This window comes from Camelus ferus, chromosome 15 (genome assembly GCF_009834535.1).
Source record: "Camelus ferus isolate YT-003-E chromosome 15, BCGSAC_Cfer_1.0, whole genome shotgun sequence".
Taxonomy (NCBI): Eukaryota; Metazoa; Chordata; class Mammalia; order Artiodactyla; family Camelidae; genus Camelus; species Camelus ferus.
The window spans coordinates 10,019,253-10,038,644 of NC_045710.1; the positions used below are offsets into that span (position 1 = coordinate 10,019,253).

At 37.7% G+C, this 19,392-nt stretch overlaps 1 protein-coding gene across 2 annotated transcripts in view; it reads right to left on the reverse strand.

The window, feature by feature from the left end:
* Window positions 1–19,392, reverse strand: part of NBAS (NBAS subunit of NRZ tethering complex) — a 277,261-nt gene that overhangs the window by 180,688 nt on the left and 77,181 nt on the right. For both annotated transcript variants that reach the window (XM_032497057.1, XM_032497056.1), the window contains exons 20-21: window positions 14,819–14,923; window positions 14,328–14,464 (exon numbers count right to left, since the gene is read on the reverse strand). In XM_032497057.1, the coding sequence (XP_032352948.1) occupies window positions 14,328–14,464; window positions 14,819–14,923 (242 nt within the window). The remainder of the gene's footprint in view (window positions 1–14,327; window positions 14,465–14,818; window positions 14,924–19,392) is intronic.

A 19,392-nucleotide genomic window follows, 5' to 3' on the forward strand; every position in this document is an offset into this window, starting at 1 on the left:
ACCACATCACTCATGTCAGAATAACTATCAACAGGACCACAAATAACAAATGCTGGTGAGGATGTGGAGGTAAGGGAACCCTTGTACACTGTCAGTACATATGTAAAATGGTGCAGCCACAGTGGAAAACAGTATAGAGATTCCTCAAAAAACTAAAAATAGAACTACTATATCAGCCAATAACTCCATTCCTGGATATATATCCGAAGAGAACGAAAACACTAATTCAAAAAGATTCATGCACCCCAGTGTTCACAGCAGCATTATTTACAATAGCCAAGACAATGCAAGTAACCTAAATGTCCATCAACAACTAAATTTACATAAATGCGTTATTTCACTTAACCCTTAAGAGAACTCAAAAGTTAAATATTATGATTACAAATGTGCAGGTAAGTAAATGATATGAGCCCAAAAATCATCACTGACTTATTGAATGAATGAATGAATGACCATTAGAAACAGGTTCACTTATACTCTCTTAATTCTAAAAGTAGAGCTCTCTAAAACAAGAAGAAAACTCTTAACAACTAGAAATATAAGATTCAGTTAAGATATAAATGAACAGTAAATGAACAATAATGAAAAATATAAAAGTCAATTTAAGAGGAAGACTACATAGCTAAGACTGTGCAGTGGACTCCTAGCACACTCACCTCTCTGCTACTGTAATCTGTACCCATGTCTCTCAGAGGAGCATTTTCTATCCTCAGTACCCGACTCACAGAAGGAGCTGAGCAAAATGATTCAATCAAGTAATGAATTAGCAAACTTCCTTAAGAAAGGAAGTTATTCTGTTACTCTAACTTTTTTTAAAACTCTTCAAAGAAAGAAAAATGTATACTCCAGAAACCAAGCTGTATAAGGCAGCAGGAAGAAAAATGTGGATATAAGATATGTAACAAGAAAAATAAAAAATACAGCACTTTAACCTCATCTAAATGGATAGAAAAGTAGTATGGGTTCACAGCATGCATATTTATAATGTTATCTTTAACTCTGTCAATCACTGTAGTGTTCATTAAAGGAAAAAGTCTGATGTTCTCTGATGTTTCCAGACCAAGCAGCTTACCAGACTTTATTCCATATTACAAAGCCCTGCATGTATTTCTGTTACTGTTGTCAGTGCACTGGATTACAATTATTTATTTGTGTCTTGCTCCTTTTCTAAACAATAGGCTCCTTCAAAGCTTCAGTCATTTTTATATTCTTCGTTCAACACCTGGCATCCATTTAAACCTCACTAAATATTTAGTGGATGGATGGATGAGGGACAGATGGAAGAATGGATAGATAAATACGAATAAATAAATGAAAAAACAAAAACTACCCCAAAACCAGACTGCAGGTGAGTCAGCCTGTGTGTGTGAGCGCGCATGAGCACAGAGATGTGGAATGTCCTAAGCTTTTAATAAACAAAGAGGCATCAAAGATTCTCTGCTTGGAGATTCTGCTGCCCAAGTCCACTGACAGCCTTTTCATCATGAGCTCTCTAAGTCTAAGCCAAATTACACTGCAGACTGACATACAATCACAACGGAAGAAATGAAAACTCCAGAAACCAAGAGGGAGAGGCTCTGGTGTCAATTCCACAGGGTGTGGTCGGGAAGACAGTGGAGTAGGTGTCTGTAGTGCAAGTTATTCTAACACATCACTATTACTGATAAGGCTCAAAGTTAAACTAGAGATCGTAGGAAGAGAAAGCAAGCAAAACATTGGAGAATTTGAAGGAAACTGGTCTCATTTTTTAATATAGTTTCTTAACTACATAATAAATACTTGTTCACAAAGTCAGAGACAGGAAGTGCAGAAAGTGGTGAGGGAATTGACCCTGGAATAAAAACAGACTCCATATTATCCACAAGGAAGAAACAATATCAAATAAATACCCCTATACCTGCATTGCTAATCCACTTTCTATAATTTTCAGATTAAGAAAACCCATATAGATTAACCTATTACAAATTCAGAAACCTATTGAGATCAACTGCACAGAGAGGCTGGCCTTAGAATATATACGGTAAGGTAGCTGGTGAAACTCACAGTGTGACTAAATAAACCAACAGAATCTGGGAAAGGACAAAGTATGCTGGATAACAACTCAGACAGGAACTCCACTAGTGAGATGAACAAACCTAAAAGTTTGGCATCTAATAAAAATACCAAGTATGTAAAAAAGCAAGAAATCATGGCCCATGACCAGGAGAATAATCTATTTCCAAGAAACACCAATAACATGATAAGGAAAGACAAAGAAAATTGAAAAGACCCAAAACTAACTCCTGGGAATGAAAAATTCAGCAGCTAAGAAGCAAAACAAAACAGAGTCATGAACAGCAGATACTGTGTGTCTGTGTCTGTAACACACTTTAAATATAAAGAACCAAAATGTCAGTTCAAATCCAGCATTAGAAAAGTAAGAGAGGCATTCAATTTAAGGAACATCAGAAATCTTCTCTCAGAGGCGGGGCAGGGAGGAGGGTACAGCTCAGTGGTAGAGCACTGTGCTTATTAGTATGCACAAGGTCCTGGGTTCAATCCCCAGGACCTCCATGAAGGGAAGGAAGGAAGGAAGCAAGCAAGCAAGCAAGCAAGCTAATTACCTCCCCCAACCCACCCCAAAATAAAAAAAAAATTTAATTAAAAAATAAGTTGTTAAAAAAGAAATCTATCTCTGTTGACAAGAAAAGTTCTTTATGCTCTTCTAGAGTTTAGGTAAAACAGTCCTTATAAACGCTTGATGTGTTTAACAGACAAAACTAACTCATCATGTGACAAGTCAGGGCAGTGGTTCTCCTGGGTGAGGTGATTAAAGAGGGTAAAAGAAGAAAGCACAGGGATGTTGGTTATGTCTGTTTCTGAATCTTCTTTACTTTATGATCATTCATCAAATTGCCCATTTATGACTTGTTCATTTTCCTGTATCTACAATTCAATAAAAAATGAAATTAAAAAGCTTAACTTCATTTAGAACAGTGCCCAAATTTTTTATTAATAATCTGGAATCTCAGGTACCTGATACCAGGGAAGGGCTACTGTCCCAGATAAGAAGTCAAAGCATTGTTGTCGTCAAGGAGGAATACTCCCTATTACAATTTTGCATTTTGTTTATCCATCAATCTTTTACAAGCCTACTTAATGCACCTGAAACTAAAATGTATCTATAATTCAACCTTCCTGTCAACATGTACCAAAAACTAATGCTGCTGCTAGTGCAATAGCCACATTCGCTATTAACACAACCACGGCTGTGTGCTGACTCCTGATTTTATGCTAGGAGCTGTGCTAGGTAACGCACCTCTTAGGTTACTTAATCACCGCAATACCTCTACAGTCTCCTCATTCCACACCTGACCAAACTAACATTCAGAGAAGCTAAGTGACTTCCCAGAAGTAACACAGCTAGCAAGTATCAGGACCAGGACAAACCCAAGTTTCTGACTGAAAGCCTTTGTTCTTCCTAGTGTATGACACTACCACTTCTCTACATCGAATATGTGTCAGTACCACGCACGTGATCCCAACATTTATACATATGATGGATTTTTTCACAGTTATTACGTATAGTATCTAAACGTTTTGAATTAAAAAATGGTACACACGGACGTCAAACCATTTCTTAAAATAACGTATATGTTTTGCCTGCAAAATACGAACGTGATGCTTAATAGACTTTCACTTACTACAAATACAACGTTTAAATAGGCTGGTCTGTATCAGGAATTGGAAAAAGTGTATCACAGTTATTTATATGTTAATTAAATATGTATGATAAAGAGATTCATGGCTGTTACAGCCAAGTATTCACATATTTAATGAAAACTTGACAGGAAAAGACATCCTGTGATCAAAAAGCATTACAGGGATTATTTCCCGAATAGTAATTCAACCATTTGGAAGATGTACATACAGTCTATTTAAAGATCCCATGTTCTGAAATGACTGGTCAAGGTATTTAAAGTTTGGGAAAAAATGAATAATGAGAGAAAAATCTCATCTCCATGACAACAGTATTATTTGGGATCACCAGGTAATGCTGAAATACTGACTCTAGTAACAGATTTTTAGGATAATGCATTAGTTTAAAAAAATTCCCTCTGAAAGATTTTTTAATTTCAAATAAAATCATAAACTTTGCATTATTCTGTATACCTTAAATTGATACAGTAACATATCAATTATATCACAATAAAACTAGAATAAAGAAATAAACTTTAGATGTATGTTAGATAATGTTTTGCCTATATTTACCTCTAGGAGGTTTATTGTATCTTGTCTTATGTTTAAGTCTTTGATCCATTTTGAGTTGATTTTTGTGTATGGTGTGAGGGAGTGTTCTAGCTTCATTGTTTTACATGCTGCTGTCCACGACACCATTTGCTGAAGAGACTGTCTTTATTCCATTGTATATTCTTGCCTCCTTTGTTGAAGATTAGTTGACCAAAAGTTTGTGGGTTCATTTCTCGGCTCTCTATTCTGTTCCATTGGTCTATATGTCTGTTTCTGTACCAATACCATGCTGTCTTGATGACTATAGCTCTATAGTATTGTCTGAAGTCTGGGAGAGTTATTTCTCCAGCCTCTTTCTTTCTCTTCAGTAATGCTTTGGCAATTCTAGGTCTTTGATGGTTCCATATAAATTTTATTATGATTTGTTCTAGTTCTGTGAAATATGTCCTGCCTAATTGGATAGGGATTGCATTAAATCTGTAGATTGCCTTGGGTAGTGTGACCATTTTAACAATATTGATTCTTCCAATCCAAGAGCATGGGATATCTTTCCATTTTTTAAAGTCTATTAAGCCACATTAAAAACATATATACTAAAATAATTAAGCACTTAAAATAATTTTTTAAAATATTTCCCTAATGTCTCTCAAATTTTTTGCCCTGAAAGTGGGATAATAATCCCTTTTTTGCTTATCTCATAAACATGCTATGAGAATTAAAAGTGAAACATAAAATTCATTTTTAAATTTTTTAAAGTTTCATTACCATGAACTGTTTCGTCAAATAAGAGGAAATAACTAATAAACCATTATACCTTAATTTCTTTAGTACATCTCAGAGCACCAAATAGATAAAAAATACCAACATACTTTCCAAGGCCCATAAAAATTATGATGAGATAATAATTTGTTTCCACCTTCGTAATCAATAAAGTTGCCCTAAATCCATTTTGCTTTTTAAATAAATAGAAAAACAAGAATTAATCAAGTCAAGATCTAAGAGCACACAGTGCCAGGAGACCTGCAAACTACCTCCCTGCCAGCCCCAGCCCCTGCTCCCAGACCAGTGAGCCTCGCAGGCCCTTCCTTCCTGATCCAACCACCAGGTTATTCCTGGATTCAGAAACTGCCAGCATATCCCATTTTGCCAAGTACTGTCTGTACGCCTCTTTCCACAGTCACCGCAGAGGGCCAACTACTTATTTCAAGCCTAGAATACAAACCAATTTATTGTTCTTTGCTCATAGCAGGTTCAGGAATAAACTGCACATGTGGGAATTGAATTTTCATTAGGTAACTAATCAACTTTACAATTTTAAAGGAAAAAAAACACTTTTATGTTTCCCTTGAGAATGTAAAAAGTGAATGCAATGCCTCAATCTTTCCATAATTATTTCATCATCCAGGCTATAGTTTATGTGATATTTCATTTCAACAACAAAAAAATTATGGTGGAAATACAATGCCCAATAAAAACTGCTTTTTAAACTTCTCAGGGAAGAAAAGAGAAATCTTTATGAACAGGACTGGGCTGCACAGAAACATGAGTAAAAAGAGATTTCTAACCGTTTACTGGAAAATCTCTGCACTAATTCATTTTCAACTAACAAATGAATTGGGAACATCTTTTGTACTGTGACTAAACAATATGATACAGGTGAGGACTAAGTAGGTGGGAAAACTTCAGGTTAAGTATTTATTCAGATGACTCTTTCCTACTCAAACTTCCCAACATCAAAAACATACCTAACCTTCAAGGCCTACAGCAAACTTTATTTCTTCCAAGAAGGCTTTCCTGATTTACTTTCTTCGTAACAGGAAGTAATCTCTTCCATCTCTAAAGCTATCTATAAGCCTCCTATTACACGTATTTTAATTTTATGGCAGTCTTATCTGTGCCTAACCTGTCTGATCTTTCCTAATAGATTCTAATTTATCTGTGGACAGGGAGCACATTTGACTCGTATTTTTACCCATGTATTTAAATCTAATACCTTTACATGGAACATAAGTATTACCTAAATTTTCATTGAAATAACACAATATTTTATATGATTCTTCTACTTTCTTTAAAAGTGTCCTTGCCCTTTAGTGAAAATTAAATAATATTGAGCAATTTAGAAATGGTTCATTTTTTAAATCAGTTTCATGTGTATTCATGATTATCAATTTCACTAAAGTTAAAATTCAAAAATCAACATTTGCTGGGCAAGAAACATTATTATGCTTCTTATGGGAGAAAAACTTCCAGAATATCCTTAAAACTACGAAACTAAGCCAACAGTAATTGATTCTGGTACCACCTTCTGTTGCCTTTCAAGAAAAAAAAAAAAGTCAACCAAACAATAATTTACCTTCTGAGTGAAAGCTGCCTAGAGCCTACTCTGACTTCAATTTAAAAAAGATAGTTCGAATTATTTCATCTCTTAAAAGGCCACAAACTAACATAAAATAGCAAAATGTCACTAATTTGTAACTGAAAATGTAGGAAAAAAGCTAACTCCTGTCTACCTTTCAGTTGTAAAGAATGAGAATAATGTCATCTGATCTTTCTAAAGGTAAATTCTTCATTAATGATTCAAGTTACAAGGTAAATTAATCTGACCTTAGTCAAATTTGTCCTGCTGAAATTTTTAATAAAATGCACACTGATGTTTTGCTTTTAAGACATAAATTTTATGTTGTAGTAATAACAGAAAAATCTCTATATTTGGCTATTCAAATCCAAAATTTAGAAAACAACGTACTAGAAGAGATATTAGAAACTGCCTTCATTTGGATGCCCTATTTATCATCAAAAGATGAAGAGGCTCCTCACAAGGACTCAGGCAGTGATGGTGATGCACCAGCCCACCCTGACCTAAACTCATCGCTCATTTTCATCCTTAACTTCAGCAAATACTTTTGAACATAGTTCCTCGTGCTATAGAGTATACATATCTTGTTGCTTATTGATTATATATATAGTAGTTAGTATCTGCAAATCTTGACCTCCCCATTTATCCTTATATTCAATATCTTGTAGTAACCTATAATGAAAAAGAAAATGAAAATGAATATGTGTATGTACACGTATGACTGAACCATCATGCTGTACACCAGAAATTGACACAACATTGTAAACTGACTATACTTCAAAAAAATATATATATGTATATGTGTGTGTATATGTGTGTGTGTGTGTATGTAAAACAACCTTAAAAAAAAGAAATACTTTTGCAGCATAAATAAAAACATGACCCACAGGTGGCCAGCTACTTTAAATCTTATTTAATTATAGTATTAATTTCACTAAGAGTATATCATGCCTTGAGGACATCATGCCAGTCACAAAAAGACCAATACTATACAGTCAAATTCATAGAAAACAGAAATTAGAAGAATGGCATTTGCCAGGGGCAGGGGTGAGGGGAAAATGGGGAGCTGTCATTTAACAGGTACAGAGTTTGTTTCACAAAATAAAAAGGGTTCTGGAAATTGGGTGCACAACAACTGTAAATGTACTTAACACTACTCAACTGTACAGTGAAAAATGGTTTAGATGTAAATTTTATGCTACATGTATTTTACAATTAAAAAATATGTTAAATAAAATTAAAAGTGTATCATGGCTAAATGGTCTTAACAGTCCCTATGCTTAACACAGAGCCAAAAATATACAAAGCCAGAACTATAATTTACGAATAGATTATAGACACAGATATATCCACTGTGAAGAGGACAGAACACAACCAGAATGTTACCTTGCTTGCAGTATGAAAAGTCAAAGGTTTCCTTTCCAGATTGTTTCAAAAAGAATGCTTTTGACTACATTTCATTTACTTTGCCAAATCAATCCTTGTGTTTTCCAAATACATAACTACCATTTATTCATCCAACAGTTATTAACCATCACTGCATTCATCACTATATTCACAGCACTTGATTACAAGATACACATTTGTCCCGTCATTTGAATAAAAAAAAAAAAAAACTTGCCACAGGATACTGGCAACCTCTGAAAACAAAACTATTCTCCAAACTGGTCATCGAAAGGCCTTCTAGTTTTGAGGGAGTAGCAAAGATTATCAATGAGGAGAAAAGGATGCAAAAAGGATGACATTTCCCTCTGGAAACTGGGAATGGGAAAACTCCTAGGAACCTGGATTTCTGTTGCACCATGTAGACAGCACCGAAGGGCTGAGGAAAGCAGGGATGATTTAGGGTTAGCAAGAGAATAAAACGTCAGGGACGATCACGAGTTAAAACACACACAGCACAAAGAGGTCCTAGGTCTGCTGGTCACAGGGAGGAGACTTCTGCCAGTTGGTCTGTCAACTTATCAGACTGTTTCTAAAGGAAGGTTTTTATGCTCTGGGGTAACAGCAGTTTCCAAATGAGACTAGGTATATACGGACATAAGATTAGACTGACCTCCTATGTTATCTAGTCAATTGGTGACTTAAAATTTTTCACTCTGCCACTTGTTATTTTTAGCCTTAATGATGTCACATAAATTACTATGAATTCAATTTTTTTAAAAAATTAATATGGAAATAAAGGTAGAGAATAATTCATACAATCACAAATTCTGAAAAGAAAATGGAAACATCTAAAACACATTTCCCTGGTTCACACAAGCACAGCCCATCTGCATATTACAGCAGGCTTTTCATAGTCAAGATTTCAATCATCAAACAGTCTAATTAAACTTAGATATTCACAAGCAAATAAACGGCCAAGTTACTATAGAAACGGCTTTTCAGGGATGATGAAAAGAATGAGGTGTTCTGGATATTCTATGTCCATCAGAGTTTTACCACTTATGCTATAAAGTATTTCAAATATTGCAATATCCCAAAATACGCTAAATATAATTCAATCGTTCCTTGCTGATTCTGGAGGCAATCCAGGAATGTAAATATTAGTATCAATTTTCATTGTGTACTGAATGTATGTGTCAAAAAACTTCATGAGTGACAGGTATTGAATGACAGAGTTTATTTCCATATATTAAAAGTAAATGAAGTCTAAATGCAGTGTGGCATCCTAGATCAGATACTAAAACAGAAAAAAATGTATTAGGAGAAAAACTGGGTAAATCCAAATAAATACACAGTTTAGTTAACAGCACTGTACAGTCTGTACTGCCAGGTTTTCAAAATGCAAATTTGTTCCAATGAGTTTATACATTAGGGAACAACTTCAGAATAACAAATTTTGCATTTTCTGATGTCCAGGTTCACCCATAAGAAACATCAGGTGAACACAGACAGCTGTGCTCAGCTGAACTAAGACACATCAGCCCACGTGCACGCAAACCCACTCCCCAAATATCTGGCAGTGACCTCGGCTCCCAGAAAGTGTCAGGAGCCACTTCAGTCCACGTCCGGGGTTACAACCTTCCCCCGGCATCCTCGGCACCCTCTTCCGCCACTTCCCAATAGCACACAGACTGCAAGGCCTCCCACACCCACTTCCACAAGCAGTCTTCTTCAGATCTTTTGCAAGGTAGTGTCATATTTTAGTACTTATGTGTTTCTTAGTTTAACACATGTAAAACTGTAACAGAAACTTTTGCTACGTCCCTAACTTTGTTCCACTAACCCTCTTCTCCCCAGTAAGTCCCGTGGTTCTCGCTGCGTGATTCTGCAGGGTGTAGTGATTCTTAGGAATCCATATGTCACGTCAGATGCAGAACTGACTATTCCAGCAGTAATCTCATGTTTTGGCAACTATTCTGTGATTGTGTAAGAAGGAAGGGAAGCTGGGTGAAGGGTATACAGGAACTTTCTGTATTTTCTTTGCAACTTTTCCGTAAGTATAAAAATATTCCAATAAGAAGTTTAAAACATTAATTAATACACGTATATAAGGCCAAAGACTCAGCATGGGCTTCTGCATTAATAATTCCTAAAGCATTAGTAGCAATTACTCGGTGCCAAGCACTGTTCCAGTGTTTTATATACGTGAACTCAGTCATTCTCACAATGCTATGAAGTAAGTGCTATAACCATCCCCATTTTATAGGTGAGAAGACTGAGGTGCAGTTAAGAACCGTGTTCAAGATCACAAACCTAAGCAACTTTGCTCTAGCCAGAGTCAATGCTCTTATTCCTCTGCTATACTATTTCTATAGACAGCTGTTTAAAATACAACATTTTAAACTAGATTCCTTCATCATTCTGGAAAGGTTTTACAATAAAACAAAAGCCATAACAAAAAATCTAAATCAACTTTCTAAAACATGCTATAAGCATCAAAAATAGTAAAAGTCAAAAAATACATTTCTTTCTTTTACCAAAAGAGAACTCTTGCCACAAATTATGAAAGCTAGCACAGACAGTAAGAAGCATCACCTTTGAATTTGAAAACAGTCAACCAGAATATCAAGTGTAAACGTTTTATAGTAATGACAAGCAAGGACAGGTAGCTAACAAAGCTGTATCACCTACAACAGTAAATGTAATTTCAAAGTTTTATAAAACTTGATCACATGTCAACAATGTCAAAGACACATGATGATTTAAGAATGACAATATAAAACACTAAAATAACACAAACCGAAGAAGTTTCCCAGCAATCATAATCATAAAATTTGACTCAATCAAAATGAGTTAATCAGACCGGTTAAATGCCCGGGAAAAACTCTCCCAATGGGATCTCAAAACAGAGTAAGTAAAAGATCAACTTGTTGGCATAACTTACTACTGCTTTTCAAAATACTGAATAGCTTGAAACCTAAAATGTAAAGCCAGCCCACCCTTCCATCCATTCAAAACAAGTTACTGAGTTACCACTCTGCCCTAACGTTCTCCCGGGCACTGAGGCTACGTTAGTGAACAAGACACAAAGTCCTTCTCCTGTGGATTTTACATTAATTCACGCATTCATTTGTTAATTCATTCAACAAGTATTTACTGAGTGCCTCTCATGTGCCAGGCAGGATTCAAAGTGCAGGGTTAGGTAGGGAAAGGAAGAAAACACATAAAAATCCCTGTGCTACAGGAGCTGACATTCTAAAAGGGCAAGCAGACAATAAACGAGTAAATAAGTAAAATCCAAACTAAGTTACTGATAAATGCTAAGACGAAAATAAAGCAGGGAAGGAGGATTTAAAGCCAGGAAAAAATTATAAAGAGAATGGCCAAGGAAGAGCAGATAAAGTGGAGAAGACACATGAATAACCACATAATATGTTAGGTTTAAGTGCTGCAAAGAAAAGAAAGTTCTGATAAGGGCAAAAGAGAGAGGAGGGCGCGGAGGCAATGCACAAAAGAAGGGTCGGGAAAGGCCTTTTTGAAGAGGGATCCTCTGGGTGGAGACTGACGGATGGAAGAGGCCCAGTCACGTGAAAAACCCGGGAGAAGGGCATGCCCGGCAGGGGACACCCCGACCTGGAAACACCCTCTGATGGCAGCAGGCCTGGCAGGTTCAGGGGACAGACACAGGCCTGTGTGGCCGAGAGGAGCGAGCAGGCGCTGGACAAAGTGTCCTTGCAGCAAGCTCCGGACAAGCCGGAACAACTACATGGCCGCTCCGCCTTCGGGAGCCGTACATTTCAAGGTGAGTGACTTGTTTCAAATCAATTCAACAGATAATTAAAGAGTCATTACTACTTGCAGAACACAAGCTGGGGGTGGAAGGGAAGATGAAGCAGGACGGGCTGCAGCTCTAGAGCCCTTTCACCTCCGCTCAGTGTGAATGCGCAGGCCTGCAGGCAGGGGTCCTGGGAGGGTGTAGAGCACATACGAGGGCTCCTGCTGAAGGGAACGCGTCCCGCTGGATCCGAAGCCCCGACCGCGGCACAGGCACACGGGAGGGCCTCGGTCATCGGGGAGCCGGTGAGCGCAGGACGGAGTTCAAGTCCCAAGCACTGTGTGTCCATCTGACCCAGCGCTTCCAAGTGGTCTGACAATGAATACCAAACACCCAAAGAAGAATACACTTCCTCAGAAACGAAGTAAGCCCTATAATGACATCCTATGGATCCGCATGTCCAGTAGAGTAAGACTTTGGGGTAAGACAGTGCAAGCTTCAACTCTGGGCTCAAACAGCAACTGAATCTTTAAGGCCATGGGGACCTTGGAAATACTAACCCAGGCGCCTCCCATGCTAACAGGCAAAGAGTATTCTGTTGCAACCCCTTCAAGACATCCTTTAATCTCTCTTCTGAACAGGCACAAATGGATCTAATTTACCCAGTTAGCAAGCATCTTTGGAGAACCCACCACACAAACACCACACTAGGCCCTGGGGACCCAAAACTCAGGAAGAGATGGTCTCTGCCTTTAAGAGTTAGTGCGTTTGAGGAGGTGGGTATAGCTCAGTGGTATAGTGAATGCCTAGCATGCATGAGGTCCTGGGTTCAATCCCCAGTACCTCCATTAAAAATAAATAAATAAACCTAATTATCTCCTCCACCAAAACAAAACAAAAAAATCTTTAAAAAAAAAAAAAAAGACTTTTTAAGGCTGGGAGTTTGTTAAAGAGAACGAGAAAGAGAAAGGCAGTAATAAAAATGACTGACGGTAACACAGTGTAAGAAGTGTTACCACAAGAATGAACAAGTTAGGAGAATACAGGAGAAGGAGGTTATGGGAGACCTCATTAAGAGGCCACGCCGGAAACATAATTGTGGTTTTGCTTTGCAGTCACATAAAATTATAAGGAGAAAGAGACATTACTATCGAAACTTATTGCTCCTTCTGACTCTAACTATAGCAAAAATATACTCAACGTGAAAGACTTTTCTTGACAAAGATTAGCAAAAAAAAAAAATCTGTATTTTCTAAATACGTTTAAAACGAATATAAGTTAAGGACTCATAAGGAATTAGAGTCTTTTCAAAGTCTGTCTAAGCAACATATCTAAGCAACACTGTCAGTTGCCAGGAGCTGGAGTTTGTAACGATTTCAATCAGAACTGTCTTAATCCGTCACTGCGTTTTATAGCTTACGTGCCAATTTCATACATATCAATTTACCTATTACTGAAAATATGCAGTATGAGTGAATAGGACAGGGAGTATCAACTCATTTTAAGATCGGATAACAAATTCAGAAAGGCTAAATCATGCAATTAATGACCAAGCCACGTTTACTCGTGGGCTAGTTCACTGGATGGGAGAGGTCTCACGACTGGGTATGTCCTTGCCTTCTGCTTCTGTGCAGGGCCTGAGAGAAGCAAGGTGTGCTCTGCACAGCTCTTCATGGCATTCAGGCCTGCAGCTGATGACCTGCCCAACTTTGAGCTACGCTCTAAGGCAAACAGAGCTGAGCCTTGAACAACAGAGAGGGAAAGGGTGCCAACCCTCCGAGCAGTTGAAAATCCACATATAACACGGTCAGTTCCTCTGTACATGCAGCTGCACATCCTCAGATCCAACCACCTAAGGACCATGTCACACTGTAGTATTTACTACTGAAAAAATCCATGCATAGGTGGAACTGCATAGCTTGAACACTTGCTGTTCAAGGGTCAACTGTATATTGTCTTTTCTTCATTCTCAAGAAGTGCGGTTCTGGTCCCTGGAAGCCAGATGGCTCCACTAGGACATAATGGTTTCCATTGTTCTTAGAGTCTGTGTCACATGTCACAACCCAATTATGAAACAGCCTTGAACTGAGAGAAGGAATGTTAGTCTAATAGGAAAGTGGTGCTTTGATTTCTCATTTGTTTTTGTGCCTCTGGAATTTCATAGGGAGAAAGGGTTCTTGAGAGAAGCAGGATTCAGACATTCCTGGGTGCCCTGGACCCACTACCTAACACTGTCAGAACTATACTTGAGCTTCTAAAAGATACAACTAATTCAAACAGATATTGTTATCCTAAAAATGGCTCTTAACCGTAAAACAGAACATACTGAGTACATAGCCATAAAATCAGGAGACTCTCCAAAAAAAGGAAAGTTCATGTTCCTTAAGTTAAGGTGATCCTGTTATGCCAGACACATTTTGGCTTCAGGACCACTTAAAAATAAGACAGAAATAATGTTATAATCAGAAAAAAAAATTAATAGATAACATTAAGATAATTTTTTTTAAATTTAAGGTGTTTAGCAGGAAACAAAAATTATTATTTAGAAAAAAGGTAAAATTCAGTGAACACAGTACATACCAAGCTTCAGGCAGCAAAACAGAATATTCGTGTGGAGAAGTGGTCTCCGGGAAGTTGGAGAGAAGTGCAAGGCGATGAGGAAGCAGGTCAGATCCATGGTAAGTGAACAGAATTTCTAGGGCTTGTACATTACTTTCCTGTGCGAAAGACAAGGGTGACTTTCTAATGTGAACCTTAGAAATAAGGGAGTGATTTTGTAGGACATTCAAAACCTTAAAATTAACTTTTTGTAGTTCTGGTATGAAGTACTTTGAAATACTGATTTTTCCAGGTCTGTATCACATTTCTCAATCTAATGTTATAAAAATTATTTTTAAAACTCAGAATGATGAATACAAATTTTTTTAATATGACTCTATTTTCTTTACATTTATTAATCTTACAACAAAACAAGGAAATGTGATGATCTACCCATGCAATAACATTAACTGCATGGCTCAGAGACTTAGTGTTAATAACCATAATTGTTTAATTTACAAAAGAGAAATTACCCGAGCGTAAGTTCTTGCTGAGAGAACAATATTCTGATTTCTGAACTTCTTAAAGAACTCAGCATCATATCTCTGTTCAGATGCATGAGGCACTCCGAGGATTTCCTGCGAGGAAACAGTGATTTAATGAAAAGGCTTTTAAATATGGGTGACAAGCAAATATTAAAAATCTTTACAACTCTGCTTACCTAAATAAATAATTCATGAATTAAACTATCAACTGTTAACTAAGGTACCACATCTGCATTCTTGCCTTTATTTGAAAATGGCTGTATTTATAAATGCTGTTAATGAAGAAGAAAATCCAGAAGTAAATGAAAAAGGCAATAAAATTAGTTACAGTAGGACAACCAAAATCTACCACCTGGTAAAAACAAATAAACAACAGTCATACGTGGCTGTGTTCTGTGAGCACCTGCCACATCTGTATGAGAATTTAAGATTAACTTGACTGCTGTTAGAGTGATCTGTGTAAACTGCAGATTGAATCATTCCTCCCTTAAAGAAGTATTTATCAAGTGTCTATCATGTACTAGGCGCACACTGTGATCGGCAGCAACGATACAATGCATAATACAGGTTTCCTGCTCTCCAAGTAGTTCAAAACCTAGTAGGGAAAACCAACAAGCAATCGGAGCAGGTAAAGGGAAACACAAAGGAAGGGAGCTACAGCTAGTCCTGGGAGGACAGGGACAGGCCCCAGAAGTGGCATCAAAGCTGAAACATAAGGACAAACAGGAGTTAGCCAAGGGCACGGCAAGTGTAGGTCTCCCCACTGCAATGGATGACTTTGGGCTCACGTGTCGTGTTTCACACTGAACCCCAGACACCCAGCATGCTGCCTTCCACATAATAAATAACCAATAAATATTAGCTAGCTACATTAACTTACTAAGATAGGAAAGAAGGAAGAAAGAGGATGTTCAGAGGAAGTGAGAGAGGAGGGTGGAGAGAGTTCACTTATGCAAACATGTTGAGTTTGGGACTACAGCGCATCTAAAAGAAACTCCTGATCCCCAGGTCAGGAGTTCTGGAGTAAGGCATCAGTTGGCTATGTGATGTAAGTTATCAACACAGAAGTGAGTATGATTTCAAGGGAGACTAAAGAGAATGAGATGAAAGGAGCCTGAGGAATAACATCATTAAAAGGATGAGCAAGGACAAGGAAATCTGCATCGGAAAAGTAGAGAAGCAGGAAGAGGAGGAACAAGAACGAAGAAGTGAATGCACAGGCGTGGAAATTAAAGGAAGAAAATACTTCAAAAATGTTCGTGGTTCCTCAACTCCTCATCCACAACAATCATTTCCTTTATTTCACCTCAGTTAACACATTCCAGGACCCTAGCCTGGATCTCTATCATCACCAAGAAGACACTCTCCAGGACAACTCAAACGTCAAGCACAAGACCTGCGAACAGCTGCCCCTCTTCTTCCCGCTCACCTGGTTTGTCAACAAATCCTCAACCTCGCTGAGACATCCAATCCACTCACCCTACTTCTTTTCTCACCTTCTAGCGCCCCTCAAAATCTTTCATCCCTTCTAACCAGCTTAAAGTCACTTGGTCCATCATCATAGAGAGACTTCTGAAATCCCTGGCTGCCTTCCCTTGATCACCCTTACCTGGCAACACTTCATATCTAGTCAAACTCAACTCTGAACCCTGAATACAAGTTACTAGAAGTCACTGGAGAAATATCACAGAACCAAGCTGACAGTTCTCAACCAATTTCCAAATCTCAGCCTTGTTTGGATCCTGATTCAAATGAACCAACTGTATAAAAAAAAAAAAAAAAAAAAAAGCACTGGGAAGGCCTATAATGAAAGAGAATCTGAAAAAGAACATTTATATATATATTTATATGTATAAATGAATCACTTTGATGCACACCTGAAACTAACACAACACTGTGAATCAACTATGCTTCAATAAAAACTAAAAAAAAAAAAAAAAAGCAGTTGGAAGCAACCTGGGAAGTTTGAACATAAAGCGGGTATCAGGCGGTATCAGGGAATGACTACTAATTACATTAGGAATAATAGTGCTGTTGTGGTGATCTAAGTCCTTATCTGTTAAAGGCACATACATATGAATGGGTAAAAAGATATCTGGAATTTGCTATAAAATACTTAACTGAAAGAAAAGGCAGGAGTGGGAAGGTGGAAAATAAAAGATGCAAGATTGGCAAAATGTTAGAAATGATTGAAGCTGGCCAATGAGTAATTCAGGGTTCATTATTCTCTGTATTTCTATGAAGGTTTGAAAATGTTTATAATAAAAAGCTAAAAACCTATAAATTCAAGACAAAAAAAAATTCAAATAGATCTTACTCCCTCAATGCTACTACATTTCCCAAAGAAGTTTTCTTTGCTATGCCATTAAGAACTTTTCATTCTTTCTAGACCTTCCACATCCTATTCCCCTGCCCTCACTCTCTGCTGAAAACCTTGCTTTGTACATTTTTTAACTCATGCTATTAGATGGGAAGTCCCTCATTTTCCAACCCACCAAAAAACTACGTATCTACCTGTATCCATGATGTTTCTTCCTTCAGTTACAATAGGGAAAAACACATATATCTGCTCCTTTTTAAAAGCCTCAAAACTCCACTCCTGCTCTGGATCCCACTGCTTCCATTTCTGAAACCATGCAAGTATCTCCCCTGTCTTCTGTTAACAAATTCCTCCTCACCCTCTGCTGGCTCATTCCCATAGCACACAAACGACTTCTCCTTTGTAGCAAAAAAGCAACCCTTACCTCACAGCCTCCTCTCACTCCCGCCATCTTCTCCGCTCCCCGTAACAACAAAACTTCTTGCTCACAACCCATCTCCACTTCCTCACTTCTCATTCTTTCCCAAACTCAACTTCTGATAAAAATTCAATTCAACTCCTTACATAGCAGGACAGACCTTTCAAAATGTTGCCACCAACTACTCTCACCACCTCTCCTCACCTCGCTCCAGGCTACCCACTCCCGACCCCTACTGTCCAGCTACCCTGACTAGCTTACTCCTTCAGGAGCAGGCCAACCTCCTCCACACCACTAGGCCTGTCTTTCAGCTCCCTGATGAATGGCACAGCCTGATGAACTGGAGGCATCGAGCTATGCATTCTTGCTTCCTATTGATTTAGACAGAATACTCACCTTCTCTAGGCCTCAGTTGGAGAGGATTACAATACTTGCCTGAAAGAATTGTCAAGAAGTACATAAAACACTGGCTGACAAACAGTAAGTCCTCAAGAAATGTGATGGTATTTTTTAAGGTATTCTCTTAACTGTTAGTTCCTTCAACAAACATTTGCTGAGCTCGAATAGTCAGGAATCGTTCCAAGCTCCAGAGACACTGCAGCAAACAAGACAAGACCCCTTCCCTTACGGAGCTTCCATTCCTGCGTCTCCCACATCGTACTCCCAGAGCCCCTAAGTGAGCCTTCTTTTCCTTAAGGACTAGTTGAAATATCACTTCCTGTATAGAAGTCTTCTCAGACTTCCCAGGACAAACGTAACACTGTGCTCCCTCATCAATTCTCCGTATCTTCATTATCATCACGTTGCCTATATAGTCAGGACTCCTTAAGGATATTCCCTGTTCATCTCTCTTCTGACAGCACTGGCATTAATATCCGGCATACATTAGGCACTCACGTAAAATTTAAGTGAATCCATTTTATCTCTTTTATAACAGAATAAATAAAATAAGCCATGCCCTACGATTAAAATGCAATGTCCATCTCTACCACTAGCTAGCTGGGTAGCCATTATATCTGAACATCTTCATTTCTAAGTTTTAACGGCCAAATTAATCAATTTCACTACTTTCCAAAGGCTTAGCTTAATACCCTTTTAGTGGCTCAACAAATACTTAAACTGTCACTATTACCATGTAATAATAAATGTACTTACAATGTCAAATAGGAAATAGCAACTCACTAACTAAAGACTAATAAAATAAACTGGATAGTCAAACTCTGAACATTTTATGGAACTTTTTCTTTTTAAGATCTCATCAACAGTGAAACTACGGCTAAGTATAAAAAATAATAAACTCCATCTGTACCAATGCTGGCAATTCACAGTGCGCTTTTATATATCACCTCAAAATATCTCAAAACTCAGACATAATAAAAGGATGCATTTTAAAATAATATGACTATCCAACAGTCAAAGTAGTTGTACTACAGATAAAACTACTAGGAGTTTTGTGCAACTTGTTTGCATGAAATGATATACACATTACCATAATTTCATATAACTACAGAAATAACCCTCTTTCGTCACTAGCATTTTGTTTGAAAACATTTCTATTATATTAATGGGTGGAGAATCAAATGCTTTTTATTTGCCTGTGGGCATCGGAAGTACTAAATACCCCCATTATTCTGGGAATGGAAAGCACACCTTCAGATGTGACATTTACTGAGTCCCTCGTGTGTGCCAGTCCCTACAGCCAAGAGGGGTGTGCCTACAGAAGGGATGCTCAGACAGACGGAGGAGGTGACCGGCAAATGAAGCCACATTTCAAAGGTGAGACATTTATATCAAATCCTGCGTAACTTAAGCTATGAGGGTCAT